Below are 12,355 nucleotides of genomic sequence, written 5' to 3'. Positions count from 1 at the left end.
AAGGACTGCAAGGTGATGAAATTCGAGGCAAACCTCGTGATACCTGGGCGAGCTAACTCCTTGCCTTTTGTGTACTTCCTCATTGTGCTAAGGACAAATGCATGATTATAAATGAATTTGCATATGTTTTTGGCCCTTTCCACACATGACTTGACAAACTCAAGTTTGCCAATTTCCTCCAACATGAGGTCAATGTAGTGTGCCGCACAAGGGGACCAAAATATGGTGGGGTGCCTCTCCATCAAAAGTTTACCTACAACAATTTTAAGTCAATTAGAAACTCAAATTTCAAAATTCAAATAAATTTATTTTCAAAACTTGCAAAGTTAAAACTTAAAAGTTTACCTGCTGCAACATAATTTGCTGCATTATCCGTCACCACCTGGATCACATTTTGTTCCCCCACCTCTGCTATAACTTCCTCAATAGCCTCACATAAATATGTGGCATTTTTCACATGTGCGGAAGCATCAATGGATTTTATGAACATGGTATATCCTACAAGTAACAAAACAACGAATTATAATATTAAATGGATCATTAACGAATTAGCATTCAACAAATCAAAATTTACAATGTATGTAGGAAAGTAGAATGATCAATCACCTCCACAGGATACAAGAAAATTGAGGAGTGTTCTATTCCTCCTATCGGTCCAACCATCAGTCATGATGGTGCAACCCTTTGCAATCCATTCCTTTCGGTTCTCCTCGAGGTCAACCCTCATGTCCTCTACCATCTCATCTAAGAGGTATCCGCTCAACTCAGCCTCAGTTGGGGCTTTAAACCTCAGACCACAAATAGCAACCGCATCTATCATATTCTGCCAATAAGGAGCCCTGTCACAAATAAAAGTTTAGATGTCAAAGACTCAAATTATAAAACAAGTAGATATAATTAAAGTTTTACTTTTACTTTTAATTTTAACTTTAAAGAAAACAAAGAAAAAAGAATCAATTACCTGGCTGCAATAAATGGAATGTTGCAAAAGTACCAAAATTTGCATATCTCCTTTTTGGCAGCATCGTGAATCTCCTTGTTCAAACCCATGCCTTGAAGCGTGGGTTGGGAACCAGGAGTAGCGCAGGGCACAAAGTAACTATCCATTCTGTTTTTTCGCACTCTAGGCTGCAATAGGTTGGTGTGGGACTCTGTCTCAGTACGTGATCGACTAGCACTAGCACTAGCACGAGCAGAAGAACTAGGATAAAAAGGAGGCCTAGAAGAACCCTCTCCAACACAACCTACGGATGCGGAAGCTGATGCAGATGCAGATGTGGATGCGGCTGCGGATGCGGGAACATGGGAGCCAATACCCCTTAACCCTTCAACTTGCATTTTCCTATTTGCTTTGTCATTTTCAATTTTTTCTAATGCCATTAAGCAAGTGCGTTTTGCCTCAGGAGTTTGGTGAGTGCAAACTGTAACATCATGTCCAGGTATAGCAGCAATGTGGAATCTCAATCTATAAATACCCCCGGAAGTTATTTTTTCTTTACAAAACATGCATTTTGTTTGATATTTGGTTCTTCCAAGAAACTCTTCATTATATTTCCAACATTCATCTTTTTTACCCATTGGAATTTGCGAAAAATGAGAGCAAAGGCTGCTGCAATAAATTTTTTTATGTAAAATATCAAAGTTTGAAGCTAATAAAAATTAGAAAACAACAAACCCTAGCTTGCAACTTAGTAAAAATAAAGAACATTCAAGATTTACACTAAAATTCTTGAAAACTATAGAAATTTAACAAAAAACACATAATACACTAAAAATTTAACAAAAAATGCATAATACACTAACATGCAAGAAAAAAATAAGCACTTACCTCTTGCAAATGAGTTGAGGAGTGTTGATATTGGCTCCTTAATGCTCCCAAAGCAATTGATGGGCTCCCCAAATGGCCTGCTGATCTCTTTGGTGCTCCTCCTTCTTGCCGGTTGGAAACCTATGGCTTTTCTTTTCTCTTCTTCTCTCTCACTTTTCCTCTCTTCTACTCATGCTTAACAAATAGAAGGCCCTTTAGGGTTATAACAAAGAGAATAGGTCAAAAACAAAGTGAAAAAAACAAGTGATTTTAAAAAAAAATTCAACTTCCCTTTTTACATGCCGTGGGCGATTCATGGCCGATTTTAAAGGCGATTTAGGCGATTCATGGCCCAGAAATCGGTGATACCGATTCACGATGCAAAAAAAATCGCCCAGCATGAATCTGGTCGCGGAATCACCGATTCAGGCGATTTTTGGGCGATTCTCGTTACTATGAGTTAAGCACACTTGAGATGGAGTAGTACTCGGATGGGTGACCTCCTTGGAAGTCATGTCGCTTCACATCTGTGAGCATGACTATTGTAATGATTAATCTTTTTTTGGTGAGTGACATCTATAAGACATATCAAATGAGCTTAAGGGGCTTTCTAATGAGTGGTTCATAAGGCACAACACTTGCTGAATGTCTTACAAATAGGGTTGCAAGTAGAGTGGGTTTAATCATGGGGAAAACTCCATAGTAAAGCGTGCTCAAGCAGGAGTAGTACTGGGATGGTGACCTCCCGGGAAGTCTCGGTGCTTCTCAGTATTGTTTGTGTGCTCTTCATGCAGTTTATGGAGGTACAACTCCAACGTAGAAAAAAATTTAATTATGGTAGTAGGCAGGCATGAAATGTTTCAAACATGCAAGCTAACATATAATAAATTTGAAATAATAATAAATGGGATTTGCTTGCCTTACCACACAGTGCAGATTAGGATTACTGGGCAAATTTCAGAAGGCTGATAGCAGCAATGGGTTCTAGATTGTCTAGCAAAGTTCCTTTGTTTGATAGCGTGATAGTGACAAATGAGGCAGCAATTTTTTTTATAGCTTTAGGTTTTTAAAATTATTGGCATTTTTTGAATTGCACCATTTTTTTAAAGTGATTTAGGAATTTTGAAACTATACAAAATATCAATGCTCCATCATGAGTTCTTTTAATAACAATTGAAAGTCTCAACAACATTTGATTTTTTTGATAAAAATTGATATATTTGGAAAACATTTGAGAATTTGTTAATGATTTAAAGAAACTTCGAATTTGTTGATAGCATAGTTAAACCGCCTTAGGGGATTAAGAGACGGGGTGACAAAAGGGCCTCAAATTGGGGATGCCAGGGGGATGACGATGAGGGGGGCTTGTATATACTATATACTATACATATGGTACTTAAAATGCTAGTAATGAAAATATGTATAACAATATAAGACACAAAATGTAAAATATTATTTTACTAAAATTAAAATACTTGATGAGTCTTGTCAGTTAACATTGGATAATAAAAATAATTTTTTTAAATACTTGATTGAGCAAATGAAAGAGTTTTGTTATACAAATATTAAATAATAGTAGTCATAGATATCAAAAGTATGAGTATCTTAGCATAGAGATGATCACATTGAGCAACATGATATATATTCAATATGCGCAATAGAATGGTAAAACATGTTTAGTTTCTTTAAACAAACTCTATTTTTTTTTGGTTGGATAGGGCACACCTAGTCGTCCTTTAAAGGGGTAAGGGGACTTGTTCCCGTCCGTCTGTCCTCCCAGGGGACGTAGGGACATCCCGTCATCCTCGGCGAGACAATGACCCAATGATGGTGCCGATGGGGATGCGGGAATGCGGTCCTCCCATCTTGGGTGCGTTCTTGTCTCAAGTGTGTTGGGGAAAAAAGGCAGGGACACGTCCCCGTGTTACTATGGTTGACACATATTCCCTGAAGCTTCTTTTGGTAGTGCTTGTCATCAACTTGGAACCATTTGACATTTTTGGCGATTCTAGAAACTTGTGAACCTATTGACATTGCAAACTTGGCAACCTTGAGTCAGAACTTTGATCCTAAAGTGAACTTTGTTAGTGATTTCAAAGGTTTGTGTGCCTTGAAAATCTTTGTTTCTCTGATTGTGGGCACTTGAAGGAGCTATAGAACTTTTGAAAGTTTTTACAGCTGGAAAATAAATATTATTTATTGAATTTGAATTTCGGGAATTTGGGAAATCACAGAAATTTTTTTCTTGAACTTCTTATGGTCTCAAGGAGTTCACAAGCTCATGAAGAATCTCAACAAGGTTGAAAGAAATTCAAAATCTTAGACAAGGAGGAATGACTGAAATTTTGTCGTGAACCTTGAGGATTTGAAGGCTCATTTTTATCATAATTTATTTAGTGCCGACTACAGATAGCATCAAAGTGACCTAAAATTTTGAAAATGAACTTGGACAAGATTTCTAGTAAGCATTGCCACCAAGACCCTCAAAACTTAGTTGCTATTTGGTGTCATGTCCACAAAAAAAAAAAGAAATCTTTTAATTTAAGGGAAATAATAATCATTAAATTAAATTAAAGAAAATAGTTCAAAACAGCAATTTCCAAAAATAAAAGACAATTAGAATGTAGTTAAGGCAAGAGTTGTGACTTTTTCAGAGGGGCAAAATAATGAAAAGGCATGATTCCTACCCCTTATGTAAAGATATAAAAGGGGACAAGGATTCACTTGAAATTGGCATCTAGAAAGGGGTCACTATGAAATATAATTGGAAACTTTTATCTTCTTTTATTCCATAAGGAGCAATATTTAAGATGAGAGAATAAGACATTCAATCAATCAAAATAAGTGATATCTGAATTTAAGAAGCAGATCAGACTGCTATAAGGCAAACAGTAGACTTATATACATATATATAATATATTCTATGGTATATGAGATATTAGTACGCTCTAGTCATTCCTTAGTCACTTTCTATAGTCCCTTAAGAGGATAGGTTGGTGTTTTGTAGGGAGAGGTGGTGTAAATCCTCACAAGGTAGGTGAATCCCAAGGTGGGATATGGATGGGGTTTTCAAGCCATTAGGGAGCCTACTTGGAGATTGGTGTCCAAGTCCCTTATGTCGAGTAAATCACCATCCTCCTTTGGATTGATGTTTAGGAGAGAAGTAGGGAATCAGGGTTTAAGTATGTTAAATTTTAAATGTCAAATGTATTATGGATCATTAATCTGATTTACTTGCATACTGATGCATGCTAGTCATTGGGAATTGGCAGTCTCTTAGCAAGGAACATTACAAAGACTAAGTAAATTGCCATTTCCAAGCACAATCCAAATGCTAGTTGGGAGTTTTTGGGTGCATCAAGTAAAGTCCCAATAGGGGACATTACAGTTGGCATTGGCAAGTTTCTAAAGGAGATTTGTTTCTAATGTCTCTTATTTCTTGCCCTTTAGTTAGATTATCTTAGGTCAACTGCACAATCCTATGGCCATCTTTACAGCAAAAATCATTCAAAAGGATGAAATTAGATTTTGTTTTATGCAAGTACTTCGTTTGTTGAGTTTACAACAATTGTTTGACAGATAGACTCTTGCATTGAAGTATGTGCTTGTTGGAATTGTCGCATAATATGGTCATCCAGTTCCATACCATAGTGAGACATGCACTAGTGTAGTATGAAGATACCCCACATGCATTTTAAAACTTTATGCCATTGTCACAGTTGCTTGCAATAATTAAAAAAATATGTCAAATATTTTCTTTTTAATATTCGATAGAATCCTTTTTGTTATACTGATACTGCTTGTGTTTCCACATGGTAAAAAGATTTCTTTTTACAGTGCCTACAAATTTTGGCTAATGCTTCAGGATTCGACAATTCTTTCCTTTTCTAAATAAGAATCTGAGGAATGGAATCATTTGAAGAAAACAGATTTACCTTTACAATACTTATAGCATTTGGTTCATTCTTTTTGGAAAACGTTGCTTGGACATTATAAATGTTACATTTGTGCATCCATGCAATTTTTCAGAATTGCTTCTTCTCTATTAGGATTCATTTATAATGCATAACTATTTTTTGTTTTGCTTCATGTATTTTTCAGGGTCCAAGAGCTTCTGATAGGTCCCAAGTTTTATCCAAAGAAGTCAGGCTTCCTAATGCCCCTCCAATTATTCTCGATGATCAAGATGTTCAGATAGTAAGATACATCTTTCTACACACATTGTTCTCTAGTTCTAAATGTGCCCAGAGGTATGATAACCGTCTTCTAAATTTACCATATTCTGAAATATACAGGCTCTCAAACTAAGTGAAGATCTCAACTTAAACGAAATTGATTGTGTTAGTTTGCTTGTTGCTGCTCATCAAGAGGTAGGTTATTCTTAGTTTGATTTACACCTTACATCTTTAGTTGATCATAAGTTATTCTATTGCTGATAAATCTAAATTTTTGATTACCTTATAGTGGGGCTTACTTGGACGTGAGCCATTAGAGATCTTACGGCTTTCAGCAGGTCTGTGGTTCATTGAGAGGATAGCTTTGATAACAACATTGTTAACTCTCCTCAGGGTAAGATTATGAAGTTCCTGTACACCAATCTATCCATCTTTATGTTTTTTCACTTAATATTTCGGAATTTTATTGACAGCCTTTTTCATTCATACTTTTTTGCTGCCTCTTGGTGTGAGCAATATGCCTAATGCTGCTTATATTGGCTTGATGCTTAAGAAATACTTCTATGCATGTGAGGGCAGGTTTGTGTGTTAGATGAAGGTGTTGATAATAACCTGGTGCTCGAGATTCAAAAATTTCTGGAGGAACTGTTTAAGTCTGGACTCAGGCAACGGCTAATTACAATTATTAAGGTTGTGACATTTATGTTTTAGGTTCTGATTGTCTCTTCCAAATTTACATGCATCAAACATTCTTGCATTTTAGATACAGGATATCACTTCTAACCTTCGTATATTATCTTCGTATTGTGCTTGAAGTGTTGAGGACTACTGATGTGGATCTAGGTCTTAATGTTATTGTGAAATCTTATCCTGCAAATTTCCAGTCAGCAGATGAATCAAAGTGTTAAAGGTCTAGAATTGCTTAAATATAGTGGGTTTATTTGGACATTGTGTATGTCTGCATATTGACGAAAATGAAATATTGTAAATGATGCTTTATTAAATGTGATATTTTTTCAGGAACTCAATCGTGATGAACCAGCAGGTTTAGGCGGCCCTCAGGCAGATTGCTATATTCTTGACTCAAGAGTCACACTTGTACAACGATATAATGTGGTGCAGAGAGAGCGTCTCACTTTAAGTCAATGTCTTGTACTTTCTGGTCTTGTAGTTCAAATTAGTAAGTAAAATTTTTGTTTGAATTAGTGAATTATCTTTTTTTCACTGCTTATGGTTACAATTAATTCTTACTGATCAATCAATTATGTTCCCATAGAAAATACTTGGTGTATTTTCTATAATTCAAACTGGATATCATTCACAAGACGTAGGGGTTCCAGTATTTCTTGAACTTGACATCTTCCACCTCAGCAAGAATTATGTTTTTTTTAATATTATCTTCTTTAATTGTTGAACAGTGCACTTACTGTAATTTCTAAAATCTTGACCAATCATCTTATAGATCATAGTGGAAAATTCTCTATTGTAGGGTATGTTAAATCAGATTAGTCAGCAGAAAAACTAAAGTTCTATTAAATAAATGCACAGTACTCGGAGACTGATACCTTTACCCCTAGTACTTTCTTGTTGCTGAGATATTTATGGGAGTGTCTCCGGATGTAACGAGACTTCAAATAAAGTTTCTTTCACATGCCTATATGTCTGTTGGAAATTTTGAATGAGTATATACCATGGACATTGCATTAGTTAATTTCCTTCGTGCAAATAATTGAGTGGTTAGAGCTAAAAGAATTAAATAAATACACTAGGACTCGCAATTTTGTATGTTTTACAAGAAAATATAGCTTATTTAATAGTTTGTAAACTTGCTTAGTATTTGTGATTTTTTTTCATCAAAGGTTACCCAAAAAAATGCTGGTTGAGATGCTGAGTTCAAAAGGAGAAAACTGGCAAATACTCACCATGTTTTGGCAAGTCAATTTGAAAATCTCATCGGACATGATTCAAATGTTGAAGAAGCATCATTTTTTGCCTTTCAACAAATTGTGAAAATGGTGCATGCCATGAAGGTTTGTGAGGTCTTGTAAGGTCTTCATTTGGGCTTGGTGGTGGGAACTCCACTCTCTGACCCTGTTGTATACCACAATAGGGAATGTGCCAAATGTGTTACCACCAAAACTTTACAAAGGGTGTTTTCCCCCTTCATCTCATTGGGAAATCACCCTCAAACATTCCACCAAAGTTTGATATATTTTCCTGCTGTATTTTGCATAAATTTTAAGTGTTATTTTAAATGCTGGATTTCACCGAGTTGGAAAGTTGATCTATTAAGTTTGATTTTGTGAACATGTGGTTTCTTTATTGGAAAGTCTTGTTATCAAATCCCAAAGTGGTCCTAAGAAGAAGAGAAATAATTAAATGTATTTTTTATGCGCATTGAATTTTTGTCAGTTGCTTGAAAATATAGTTTTCTCGTAGTGCTGTCCTCATGCCTTTTTAAGATAATAATGAAATTCAATTGTTTATATTTATAAGACTGACCTGGACTTTAGTGTCTTTGAAACTAGGTATTAGGGGAGTTAAGTAGATTTGAAACTAGTTTGGAGGCTTGAGCACTGGGTACATGACAAGTTTGGCTATATTCACCGAGTTTAGTTTGCAAAACTTTACTATGACGATCAGGTGGAAAACTTAGAAAAAAAGATCAAAACACTTATATCTAAAACACATAAAATGATGTTTAACTTTTTAAAATTAATTTCATTGCAAGTCCAAGCAAGCAGAAAAAAGAGAATTGAAGCTAAAGATACAATCTGTTGAAACATACAACGACAAACATCGATAAAGCCTAATTATGGCTTTATGAATTCGATACTAATGTTTAGTGAAGTGTTTGGAGCTTGGTTAAGAGCAATAAAATTGTGACAATTGTGCAGTCTCAAAGATGTTAATTTGGGCTTGGTAGGTTGTGTGATAAGCTTGTTTGAAGAGGCATTATTGGCTGTGTGGGGTATTTTTGACTAATCACAGCTGTAGACTTGTGATTTATACGAGTCAAGATTGAAAAAATAAAAATCTGGAAGGATCTGGCATTTTCCGCAGCTCTGTTTCTTATGTGAGGTGCTAAGATGATGCAGAAAATTTTCTTGTTAGAAGAAGTTATTTTTGATTAATTCAAGGTTGGCGCCTCTTTTAGGTGGAGTGGGTGCTTCACTTTGCAGGGTGTGTTCTTTAGTGTTGGCCCATTCTGCAAATTGGCAATTTGAGGTGGAGTGAGTGCTTCACTTTGTAGGGTGTGTTCTTTCTGCCCTTCGACCTCGCCGGGGGCGTTGCCCCCTAGACCCCCAGTCATTGCAGATTATCAGTCGTGGGAAGTATGACCAATTGCTGAGACCTAGAGCTACAACAGGCATGGAGTGTGTGTACCAGAGGCACTTGGAGTAGGTGTTGGACGTGAGGTTGTCATGGTGGATGCATAGAGAGCTTAGGAGGAGCTGATCATCTAGTTGGAGGCAGTACAGTGACATTTGGCTCAGGGTACCCAGGAGTTGGAAACAGAGAAAGTGGCACAGGTGGCTATCAAGGTCAGCTAAGGAGACGGTATTGTGTTAGCAGAGGCTATAGATGCAATGTGTGGTTTGGAGACCAATTTGGTGCAGGCACGAGACAAATGTGAAAGTGGTGTGACAGAAGCAGATTTATCTTGTTGTAGTTAATTAGTTAATGTATTTTGTTTGTTAATTGTCTCAGATATTTTGTAATTGTCGTCCGGAGACGACTTTTTCTTTTGAGGGGGATGATGTCGTAGGCAAATATTGTGTAGCCGACAGGATGTATGTCGTCGGTAGATATCATGTAGCCGATGGGTCCCTTCGGGAAGGTTCTTCGGAAAGTATTTATACACCCTCTTGGGTTATTGTAAATCATTGGAATCATCTGTATGTAATCCTTTGGCCTATGCGAATAATATAAGAGGTTTTGCTATTCTGATCCATTGTCTGTATGCATTGATTTCTTTACCCAGTACGGTATACACCCTCTTGCCTCTTGGGTCATTGTAAATCATCGGAATCATCTATATGTAATCCTTTGGCCTATGCAAATAATATAAGAAGTTTTGTTATTTTGATCCATTGTCTGTATGCACTGATTTCTTTACCCAGTACGGTAAACAAAGCACACAAAGGTGTCCGAAAATAAGTGAAAACAACCAAAGAAATAGCAACACAAAACAGAGACAGAGAAAGCACTAGGAGACTTTCTTGGGCGAAAAGAAATCAGTTACAGAATGATACACATGTGGATGTGTAGAGGTACTGCACTGTCTCCGGCTAGTCACTGAGGAGTGCCTTTGGTGCAAATATCTAGAATGGAATTTGACGCATCTGGAAAGCCTGTTAGGTTGAATAGAGCTAGAGGGCCTTTTCATACCACGCAAAGGGGATAATGGTGTAAAAAAGGCAGTAATGAGCTGAGACGAGTGCCGGTGTGGAAGTAGTGTCTGGATTGTGCTATCATGGAGCGTGGTGGCCTCACGAAGATACAGTGCAAGGCATCTTTGATCATAATAGCTGAAGAAGTCATAGAGAGAGAAGCACTCCCAGAATAGACAAAAGAATCTCCGTTTGATCTCATAATAAATAGGGCATCGAAAAAGAAAATGAGCCTCATTCTCAACCTCCCCTAAAGTATAGAGCGTACAGATCTGCTCCCCATTGTCAATATGATGATCATTTTGAGCCCGAAGACGGTGAGAACCAACTTTGAAAGAACCTAAAGAGATCCCTAGGGCATGAGACCAATGTTGTGAGAGATAGCTAGGATGGGCAATAATCCCATTAGAAATCTCCAAAAAATGTGTCGCATAAAAGGACATCTGTGGGCATAACCTGCCAGGAGTGGTAACCCAAGTAGTAGTAATATAACGTCTATAAATATCAAGACGAACATGCTCATTTAACTCCTGCCGAGAAGGGAGAAGATGAGCCGAGGCATCCAATGAAAACTGAAAAGGGGGGAGACGATCGATGTCAATCCCAATTGAACTCAGCAAAGAAGAAACTTGTGCATACTAACATCGTGCGCGGGAACCAGACTCAGCAGCCACAGTGGAAACATAAGAGCAATAAGCTTACCCAAGCCTAGGATATGAAAAATATTCTAATACCAACATCAGCGATCATCATGCTTCCTTAGTTAAAGAAACTGATTAGGAACCGGAAAATCATGCGAAGGATAAAGTTCTGTCTTGTCCTAGTGATGAAGAATATTTTCATTAGATAACTTCAAAATCAGAGGCAGGAGGCAACACATGAAGGAGGACAATTAACATCCTCTCGTCAATCACCAATGATGGGGCTGCTCATCAGCTTTGGTGGCATTTTACTGTCTAGTATGTACCTTGATATGTTTTGTTTTTCAATGCTGCAGGTGGTTTGAATAAGTGGAATTTCACGTTGTGGGAGGAATAGTGCTTAATGGTTTATTCGCTAGTATTTGATAGAGAGGAATTTTTCATAGAGTATTTGATAGTGAATATTCCTCAGTGCTTCAATGCAAATCATGAAAAGCTCGCATTGAAGCACTGAGGAATATCTACTATCGAATACTCTATTTAGAAAAACCTTATTGTTTACTTTTCTTATGTTTGAAGAACACCACTGCCAAACATTTGCATTAGAGAGAGCTATATTGGAATATGAAGTTTTGGGTAATCACTTAAAGTTTTCAAAGTGTCTTCCTCCTATGCTTTATACACACCAGCCTGCTCTGCTATCCCTCGGTCGAATTTTAAAGTTGCTTTTGGAAATATGTTTCAAGCTTTGCTAAATTTCCTCAAGCAAATATGTCATTTTTCTCAATGGTTTTGTGGTGTTAATTCTTTGATTCATATGTTTATAACTTATGTTCAACTAAGTTACCGATGCTGATTCTGATGCTGATGCGGGTGCAGGGTGCTGATGCGAGGTTTTATTTTTTATTTTGGATTTTGGATGCGTTTGGGTGCGTCCATATATATATATATATACACACAAAAAAACTTATGAGAAATGCAAGAAATATTAAAAAAAAACCCATTCCATAGCATGATGTTTCACCTTTGATAGTTCAACTTTAAATTCACTAATCAAAATTCAGTCATTCAAAATCATAAGGATTTTAAAAAAAATCCACATTCTCATCATCATCAATTAAATACATGCTAAAATTGACGTCTAAAAGGCGTTTTGGCTGCGGGTGCTTTCTAGATGGGCCCGGATGCTTCCCAGATTCTCCTAGGAAGCACAGCCTGGACCTGTGGATTCTTGCTGGATGCATTGCAGTGCATACACCAAGAACCCACAGTCCCAGGATGTGCTTTTAGGGAGAATCTGTGCAGCATCCTAACGCACCCAAGCATCCGGATGCATCA

At 37.0% G+C, this 12,355-nt stretch overlaps 2 protein-coding genes across 8 annotated transcripts in view; one reads left to right on the top strand and one right to left on the bottom strand.

Annotated features, from left to right (window-relative positions):
* Positions 1 to 12,355, top strand: part of EMB3142 (nuclear pore complex protein (DUF3414)) — a 314,519-nt gene that overhangs the window by 33,607 nt on the left and 268,557 nt on the right. For all 7 annotated transcript variants that reach the window (XM_089819936.1, XM_089819932.1, XM_089819934.1 and 4 more), the window contains exons 2-6: positions 5,909 to 6,004; positions 6,103 to 6,177; positions 6,272 to 6,376; positions 6,562 to 6,672; positions 7,003 to 7,162. In XM_089819936.1, coding sequence (XP_089676062.1) covers positions 5,909 to 6,004; positions 6,103 to 6,177; positions 6,272 to 6,376; positions 6,562 to 6,672; positions 7,003 to 7,162 — 547 coding nt within the window. The remainder of the gene's footprint in view (positions 1 to 5,908; positions 6,005 to 6,102; positions 6,178 to 6,271; positions 6,377 to 6,561; positions 6,673 to 7,002; positions 7,163 to 12,355) is intronic.
* LOC149566628 (uncharacterized) lies at positions 296 to 2,051 on the bottom strand. Its single transcript, XM_089823371.1, has 4 exons — positions 1,829 to 2,051; positions 1,101 to 1,606; positions 607 to 780; positions 296 to 498 (listed from the first exon to the last, which is right to left on the bottom strand). The coding sequence occupies exons 2-4, from the start codon at positions 1,576 to 1,578 to the stop codon at positions 296 to 298; spliced, it is 855 nt and encodes a 284-aa protein (XP_089679497.1). The 5' UTR covers positions 1,579 to 1,606; positions 1,829 to 2,051.

Source organism: Cupressus sempervirens, chromosome 3, assembly GCF_028749045.1.
Source record: "Cupressus sempervirens isolate cs-2001-9-10 chromosome 3, ASM2874904v1, whole genome shotgun sequence".
Taxonomy (NCBI): Eukaryota; Viridiplantae; Streptophyta; class Pinopsida; order Cupressales; family Cupressaceae; genus Cupressus; species Cupressus sempervirens.
The sequence above is the reverse complement of the archived record's forward strand: the minus strand, read 5'-3'. Positions and strand labels throughout refer to the sequence as shown.